The sequence below is a fragment of the Garra rufa genome, chromosome 6 (genome assembly GCF_049309525.1).
Source record: "Garra rufa chromosome 6, GarRuf1.0, whole genome shotgun sequence".
NCBI classification, from domain to species: Eukaryota; Metazoa; Chordata; class Actinopteri; order Cypriniformes; family Cyprinidae; genus Garra; species Garra rufa.
Window position 1 is genome coordinate 4,297,435 of NC_133366.1, and position 9,253 is coordinate 4,306,687.

The 9,253-nt window shown below is 37.1% G+C and overlaps 2 protein-coding genes across 2 annotated transcripts; both read right to left on the reverse strand.

Moving 5' to 3' along the window:
* Window positions 1-1,689: 1,689 nt before the first annotated feature.
* asf1bb (anti-silencing function 1Bb histone chaperone) lies at window positions 1,690-4,877 on the reverse strand. The gene is made up of 3 exons (XM_073843011.1): window positions 4,356-4,877; window positions 2,169-2,284; window positions 1,690-1,950 (listed from the first exon to the last, which is right to left on the reverse strand). The coding sequence occupies exons 1-3, from the start codon at window positions 4,462-4,464 to the stop codon at window positions 1,705-1,707; spliced, it is 471 nt and encodes a 156-aa protein (XP_073699112.1). The 5' UTR covers window positions 4,465-4,877; the 3' UTR covers window positions 1,690-1,704.
* Window positions 4,878-5,041: 164 nt separating this feature from the next.
* Window positions 5,042-6,490, reverse strand: LOC141336075 (CD209 antigen-like protein 2). The gene is made up of 5 exons (XM_073841577.1): window positions 6,357-6,490; window positions 6,124-6,234; window positions 5,844-5,947; window positions 5,670-5,773; window positions 5,042-5,390 (listed from the first exon to the last, which is right to left on the reverse strand). Exons 1-5 carry the CDS (start codon window positions 6,457-6,459, stop codon window positions 5,249-5,251), a joined length of 564 nt encoding a protein of 187 aa, XP_073697678.1. The 5' UTR covers window positions 6,460-6,490; the 3' UTR covers window positions 5,042-5,248.
* Between the last annotated feature and the right edge of the window lie 2,763 nt (window positions 6,491-9,253).

Here is a 9,253-nt window from a genome sequence, read left to right on the forward strand (position 1 = left end):
CATAATAAATATACACAGTAAACACACATTTAGTATGTTAACATAAACTTTTATTTTGGATGCGATTAATCGCGATTAATCGTGTCCCAGCCCTAATATATATACACTTTTTTTTTTTTTTTTTTTTTTATTCTAGCACTCAGTATCAATTGTCATATATCATTATAAACATAAGAACTTGAACTTTGTCTAGCTAATTTAAAATTACAATTTTTCTTTTGTTTTCTCTAAAAATGAGTTAATTCTCAGATTTTTTTTTGGAAAAACGCTAGCAACAATTGGGTGCTTTTTACTGTGTACTCAAACAAAATCTCCTGAAGTTTGGATTTTTTTCTTTAGAGACTAAGGTTTAGGTGTTTTACACTTCCAAATAAAATTTTGTCTGTATATAAAAACCATTTCCCAAGCAAGTTATAGCTATATATTACAATATTACTATAGGCGTATTTAGTTTATTGACAATATAGACCTGTCCAAAAAGTTTCAGGAGTAAAGTCATAGCAGAAGCAGTAAACACAGTAAAAAAAATTTACATTTTCAGATAAATATATCTTAATGCGAGTATGAACAATAAACACGAACAGTGTAGGAAGTAGTGAAAACACTTGCACAAATTGTCTTGTGCAACAAAAATATATACAGTCCAAATTATTCACAAACTACACGCAAAATGAGAGAGAAATATACCGAGTGCAACAGAAAAAATTTGTGGAAATAATCTTTACAAACTATATAAGGATTAGTAACATAATTTAACAACCAAATGGATGGATCTGCCGGCTGTAGTCCGCGCCTGAATCTATTTTACAGGGACATCACCTAGTGACGTGAAAACCTAAATTCCAGTGCTTTATCCGACATGTACTGCTGTTTCATCCTTGTTTTGGTTTGTGTTATGTCAAATGGCTCTGTCCTGAGTATTTCTGTGCTTTTTCTAATAATGCTTTCATGCAAATGTGTTATTTTGCGTCCGTTTCCACGCACGCAAGACACACTTTACTTTCACTTTGCGACTGTTCAGATTTCCAAAGAAACATGCTAATCTGTGGTTCAAAAGACCAAAATTTGTTTATTGTTTGAGTGGATAACAGTTTGAACCAATCTGGGCACAGGGGTGGGACTAAGCATCAACAATCGTTCCTGTTTGGCTCAGAGGACCGAAATGCATTGTTTTCATCTGTTGAATCAGTGCTGAGGAAATATAACGTAATCACGCTCACTACCGAGCCTCTGAATGTCCAAATGAAAAGAGTAGACTCTGCATTACGAGACTTTTTAAAGCATTCAAATTGGATTCGCAGTTCAAAAGCTATTAAACGTTTAAAAACAATAGTTATTTTTAGCCGTGGGCGGCCGTCTCTGTCTTTGAGGGGTAAGAATCTCTCAATTCGCAACAGAATGAAGGCATGGAAATACAGGATTGTCTATCAACACGCACAATGGACAATTGCAGCGACCCCGGAATCGTTTAGCAGAATTAATGAATTACAAACGATACCGGACTATAAACAGCAGCCACCTGCCTCTTTGATCTGACCGGCATTGCCACATTTCAAATGCAGCTGATCTGTGTTAGACAAATGCACTCTTAATATATAACATGCATAATGTGCGCTGAGTGTTAATGCTCTAAATTCAGCTTCCCTTTCATTTCTCTATTCTAATTCACCTGCAATAGATTAAATATTTAATAATGTAAGTATATTAATATTTATATGCTGGAATCCAGCTGGTTCCTAATCCATAATGCACATTGTTATTATAATGTCTCACCTGCGTGTAGTCGGGTTTGACAGGTGGGTTTTCCCGCAGCTCAGGGTCTGTGTACTCATTGTTTACGTAGTAGCCAATGCGAATGAATTCCTGTCCCCGATAAGTGCATGTGATTAGCACTACGGTCACGCCCACCGCGTCGCTCTCGGGAATCAGCCCTGTGTTTGGAGCGTCCGCCTGTCAATCAAGTCAAGAGAGACAAAACAGAGAAATTTGAATGGTGTTTCCAAGTCTTGAAATGTACAGCTGTATTTTCTCCATTCACCTCTAGGTGGCAGTGCACTGCAATTTATTTACTAAAATGAATTTATTTATATGGGTTAGAGCCACATTTTGCAGGAAGCTGCTCATAATGCACCAAACCAGAACAAGATGCATCTCAGATCATAACCCACCTGAAACACAAACATATGTCTGCCTGCTGGAACTGGGCCGACCAGAACCGAGTCCAGGACCTGGTCGTACTCCTCACTCTCCGCAGAGCCCACGTAGATGATCTTCCACTCTAGATCTGACAGAGACGCATAAACCGAGGGATAAGCGATTGTTGTTTGTTGTTACAATAATACATACATAAAATATACTCAAGTCTCATTTGAACTCAAGGCAGTATATTCACTAGCAAGAAAAAAGGTCACATGCTTGATTAATTTGACAACCTTTGCAGTCCTTATATTCATTTTTTTTTTTTATCTCAAGTTTCTTATTTTGGTCACACTTTATATTAAGTGGCCTAAACTATTATGCACTTACATCATAAATAAGTACAATGTACTTAATGTGGTCATATTGCATTGCATTGCTTCTATTAAAGGTAAGGTTTGGGACAGGTTTGGTGGTATGGGTAGGTTTAGGGTGGTTTAGGGTGTAAGGGATGGGTCAAAAAAAGATATGTACAATGTAAAAACATGTATGTACACAATAAGTACATTGTACCAAATGATTAATTTAAATGTAAGTACATAGTAGTTAAGGCCCCCAATGTAAAATGGGACTCTCATTTGATTATATGAGGAATATTGTTTGAGGTTTAGTAAAACAAATCGTGACAAATTTTTACCTCAGTGTTTTACTGAGGTAAACGCATTTCATTTTATTTATGAATCAAAACTGCTATTCTTGGGTTGGTTTAGTAGATGTAATGACTAACCTACTCTGTTGCAGTAATTTTACTGGGATTTCAATTGGGCTATTAAGTGTCATATTGGTTGATATAAATGAAAACAATTACATATAAAATGTATTTTAGTTAAAAAGAAAAAACTGTATCGCGGTAACATGCCTACCCTGATAGCACACATACATCTTAGAGTCGCTATTTTACCTCTGCATTTACATCTACAGGACATATCTGAAAATGTAGTTTGCGCATCTGCAATACATCTATTGGACGTTTCCTATCAGATGTCAAATAGATGTCTATTAGTTGTCTTTAAGATGTTTATGATTTAGAATGAATGTAAAACTGACATCTTACAGACATCTGCTAGACGTTTGTACACAGCAGATGCTTTCCAGATCAAGAGATCTTTAACAGACATCTTGCAGACGTACGTGTGCTATCTGGGTAGGTAAGATTTCTTTCTTCTTAGACCATGATAACAATGCAATACACTGCATAAATAATGTCTTCACAATAATTTATTATCAGGAATGGCAAAAAATATTGTATTTAAGGCTACATGAGATCTTTGTTTCATAAACACAAAAAAACTATTTTGTTACGCGTTTTATTCTATATATGTGACCCTGGACCACAAAACCAGCCATAACGGGTATATTTGTAGCAATAGCCAACAATACATGGGTAAAATTAAAGATTTGCCAAAAATCATTAGACTATTGAATAAAGATCATGTTCCATGAAGACGTTTTGTAAATTTCCTACCATAAGTAAGTACAAACTTTTTTTTTTTTATTAGTAATATGCATCGCTAAGAACTTGATTTGGTCAACTTTTCTCATTTTTTATTTATTTTTTGCTCCCTCAGATTCCAGATTTTCAAAGAGTTGCATTTATCCTAACAAATAGAAAGCTTATTCAGTTTTGAGAGGTATTAATCTATTAAAAAAAAAAAAAATTGACTGGTTTTGTTATCCAGGATCACATATATAGAATAAAACGCGTAAAAAAAATCAAAATAACTTATATAAAAATAAATAAATAAATAGAATACAGTCTCTCGGAATTGAAGTGTATTTTATTACACTGAGGACGGAGCAAGTTCTGCCCCAAAATCGTCACAGCGCCTCCCAACACGTGACGTCACACAAAAAAAACAACCAATCGGAGACGACACAGATACACTGTTCACACCCCATGTCCGCTATCGGACTAATCAGGGAAGGAGGGGCGGCCTCGCGCTGTCATCGAACTCCCCGCCGGCGCCAAAATATTACGCGCGAGAACAGCTGACAATAACTGACTTTTCCCGCTAAAATCACGATGAATATTCCTGTGATTCTTGCTGCGGAAGACGTAGTGATATTGTAAAACGCATTTAAAGTACTTGGCATCTCAATATTTACACAGAAATGACAGAGTACGTGTATAAAGGGTGTTATTTTGTAAAATTTCTCACCTTCAGGTAGGTCCTCCATACACTCAAATGTGATTTCGAATTGAAACGGGTTTCCAAAAGGACTGGGATTATCCAGAACAGCCACGTTTAGCACCTGCACTTTAGCCATGATGGCTCACAAGGACTGAGCAACAGAAATCGGCCTTGTGTTTATGGAAGTGAGCCTCTTTTTTAAAAAAAAAAAACCCTCCAAATTACTGTAAAACCTTAGGAAAATCCAGCTTAGGTGTCAAAATGACCAAACGAGCTTCTGTTGTAGCGAATGAAGCGGTAGGGTTTTCTCTTGACGGGTTTATTTTGTACTTTTCCCAACTAATTAGATGGTCGCCGTACATCCATTGTATCTATTGCTGGGACATCCTGAAGAATGTATAGTTTAGTGAAGGTTTTGCGTGAACGTGGTTTTAAATAGCCAAATAAAATCAAAAAGCCGTCCTTTCCACGGGATCCTGAGGGAAAAACGTCCTTATATGCAGCAAAGACACTGAATGACAGCAGCAAGTGCTCTGGAGCTGATGTTTGTCTTCCTCTCTGATCACTTCAGTCTGTTAAACCTGCTCTCTGGTGCATCCTACTGGACTGGAAGAAATCTCCATAGTTTGGCATCAATAACAGTGAAGCAAATGGACAAGAATACTTTTTATTCCAAAGGAAAGCAATGCAAATCAAAAACAGTTCCACAGACACTTAATAGGATGAATAATTGCAATCTCAACACTTCAGACCAACAAATGCGACTCAAGATATCAGCTGAAATAAGGACAAATTGACATGCTTTAATGGAGCAACGAAATAAACTGACGGACAGATAAAACGCTATTAGAGATTAGGCTATATATTCTCATATCACAACATGAATGACAGAAGATAATACAAGTAAAAGCATGATAAGACTAGATGAGTCCTAATTTCTCACAAATCCCATTTCGTATGTCTGAGCATGACAGATCATTCCAGTAGTTTGGTTTTTCAGCATTCATTACAACACAGTCCTCATGTCCAAGAAGATCGTTTGGCTCACCACTGATCCAAAACCTGAATAAAAAGAGTCAGATGTTCAATGATTCAGGATCACAAATGTTTAGTCATTTCAGTTTTTTTCATTCAGCAACTAACAAATGAGGAACATCACAAGCATTTCAAGAATCAACAATACTAACAGTACCACATTTCAAGCAGAAGTTAAAGTATAGAAACCTTAACAAGTTTTCTTGTAGATTAATGGGAAGTCCCATGTGTTCATGGAAGTGCATCATCTGATGTTTTCTGAAGGTTGTTGTGGTCTCTAATTTATCTGAGTGTTTTAGCTCTTACCCTTGATTCAGTGGTGAATTATCCACCCATTTCATGTTGCCCTCCTGCTCTCTGTCAGACAAACCAATCCACACTGGCTCCGTTGCGAATGAAGATAAGAACCTCTGTGTGTGAATAAAAACAGGAATAAGTGTGATTCCTCTCATTCAGTAACAGACACTCACACAAACTCACCTGCTTCTCTTTACTGTTGATAATGACCAGATCAGCACCATGATCCATGCAGTACTGCCTGATATCAGACCAGTTCTTTGGTTCAGTGGACATGAACAACCAACCTGAACCACACGGATTTTCATTTATAAACTTTTCAAAGCTAAAATGATACAAAAACAGATTTGATCCAGCCTCAGTTATATACTGAAGTCTTCAGTTCATCAATCAAAGACACAACTCTTCTGTGTTAAATCAGTGTATTTTTCCTGTAAGCTGATAGTTTGGTTGAACTCTTCACCTGTGTTCTTGTAACTGCTGATGGTGATGTACTGCAGTACGATGAAGCCAAGAAGAAGAACACAAATGAGCGCGAGACTCACTGTCATCAACACTAAACATCTACTTCTCCCTGACGAACACGAACAAAACAAAAATATTATTTAATAACAATTTGCTGAAATTCCTATAAAGTAAAATATGCATTCAAAAACATTCTGGAAAAGTCAATAGTAAAACACTGATACTGCTTACTGCATTTTTGAGTTTGTCCTTTTGCCTGTCTGTGATTCTGTGTTTGAGGGCTAAATGTGTCCCTAATGTCTTCAACATTTTGATAATCATCCTCAATCCCCATTATTTGCTGTGGCTGAGAGTTTTCACAGATGAGTTGTGATCTTTAGTTTGATGCCTAATGTTTGAAAAAACCCTAAAGTGGTTTCCAAAACTGGTTACGAAATCATGGGATGTTGTGACAGATGATGTAATTATTGCCTGTGTTTCCTGTTGCACATGTTCCTGTTTGAATCATATAAGCATCAGCATGCATTATACTTTCATACAAGGAAATGTGCCTCAGCTTCACCATTTTATTGTTAAACCCTCAGACATACATGCCCTACGCGATTGCTTTTATAGAGAGGGATAAGCTACAGTTCTAGTTTTTACATTTTTTATTCTGCACACAGTATCAGCTGTTTGCAAAGTGACTCACATTTGGGTTTTGACCATTGAAAATGGGTAATATTCAACAATTCGGACACTGAGATTCACAAGTCTCTGGGACTTATTGACAGCCACGTTGAGATCCCCATATCTCTGAGACTGAACCGTATACCGCCTTGAAAATTAAGATTACAAAAGAAAAGTTTATGAAGAATCAGAGTGTCAAAAATGACTCTAATACTTCAGGCAAACAAACTTAGGAAAAAAGACAATTGTGGTCATGTCTACATCCTACGTCATTTGCTGGAACGCCACTCTTTTGTAAACGCATGTAAGCAGTTGGCATAGTCCTGCTGAAAAAAAAACAGCTTAAACCAGCCTAAGCTGGTTGGCTGGTTTTAGCTGGTCAACCAGCCTGGTTTAGCTGGTCATAGCTGATCAGCAGGCTGGTTTAGAGGAGTTTTGGCCACTTTTCCACTTTCCACCAGGTAAAACCAGCTACTTCCAGCTTAAACCAGCTAAGACCAGCCAACCCTGGTTTTAGCTGTTTTTTCAGTTTTTTTCATCCCCGTTTTTTGTCCTGGATTTTGGTGTCCCCTGCGGAAAAAAACAGCATATGCTGCTTAGGTATGTTTTGGTGCTGGGATGCTGGTTTTAGCTGGTTTATGCTGGTCCTTAGCTGGTTTATGCTGGTCCTTTGCTGGTTTATGCTGGTCCTTAGCTGGTTAATGCTGGTCATTTACTGGTTTATGCTGGTCAATAGCTGGTTTATGCTGGTCCTTTGCTGGTTTATGCTGGTCCTTTGCTGGTTTATGATGGTACATGGGCCAGCATGAACCAGCTAAGGACCAGCATTAACCAGCGAAGGACCAGCATAAACCAGCTAAGGACCAGCATAAACCAGCAAAGGACCAGCATTAACCAGCTAAGGACCATAAACCAGCAAAGGGCCAGCATCCCAGCACCAAAACATACCTAACCAGCATATGCTGTCCTGTCCCCGGAAATCCCTGTTTTACAGCACGTTTAAAACAACCCTTAAATATACGGACTGCACGACGCGACATTGCACTGAAATATCACAGCCATTCAGAAGCGCAGAAGCACTGCACTCCAGATGAAATGGACAAGTTTATAATCTGAATTATAAATATAAAACCTTTTTAACATAATTAAAACTACATCATGAATAACTGATACCATCTTTGTCATGGAAAAGCCTTGTTGGTTCGTATTGAGTGCGCAGTTTTAACATGGGCAGTTTTTTATTACATTTTTTTTTAATCTGAGGTAAATTATCTATTGTTGCTTTCAGTATGACTATAACGTTAAATGTCACGCAGTATTGTATTCAAACTTATATTAGACACTTTTAACATTGAATAAAGCACATAATCAGCACCTGAGCGAGCGTATACTTCATATATACGCTCATTTATACTTTTGTGGTCAAAATTAGCCTAAAATACAAAATAATAAGCCTGATTAGGGATATCCCTGCTGAAAAAAGGCTGGTCTCAGCTGGAAGTAGCTGGCTTTAGCTGGTCTCCCAACCTGGCCAGAATGGTCCGGCTGGTTTTAGCTAGTGGTTTCCCAGCCTGACCAGGCCAGGAAGTGGCCAAAACCCCTCTAAAACCAGCCTGCTGACCAGCTAAAACCAGCCAGCCAGCATAGGGTGATCCTAGGGTGAACATCACTGTACTTAGAAATTATGATATTAATATATGGAACCCTCAACAATTAAAAAACAAAAACATACGAAGAGTTCAGATGCAAAAACCTCCAAGTGCCAATCTGAATTTTTCTTAAATTAGCATTTTTCTCAGACTCCTATGTTTATGTTCAGTAATTTCTTTATTGCCATTAAAGTTAAATTAGTAAACCTACAAATAGTTATTTTAGAAGAAACTTTCAAATGGCATTTAAAGGCTTTTGCATCTGAACTCTTCATAGTGTCCCCGTTTTTTAATCCGTAGATAATCACAAGTGATATTTCAGTAATATTTGACCACTGAACTAGGAAATGTCCCCAGTTTTCATTTCAGAAATCTGCAACTTAAATTAGCAGAAACTAGAGATTATGGTTTATAAAGTTTTAAATATGGATATTTCTCTTACACAAACCCTTTATTAGTGTATGAAATTTTCCAGCACTGAGCAGAAAGGTTTTTAATTTGACGCATCTGCTTCTCATTTCATAAAACCTCGGAGAGATCACTATGGCAAGCTGTTTTAGCCTAAAATATACTAAGCGTTAGTCGTCGTACTAGTAACAATTCAATTAGAGAGCTCCATAATACAATTTTTACTAGTAACAATGCGAATTAGAGAGCTCTCTAATTCATTTCTTACTAGTAACAATTCCAATTACAGAGCTCTACAAATTAATTTTTATTAGTCATATGTCTCCATTGACTTCCACTCATTTTAATTACAGAGCTCTACAACTGAATTTTCACTAGTAAGAATTAATTTGAATTATAACT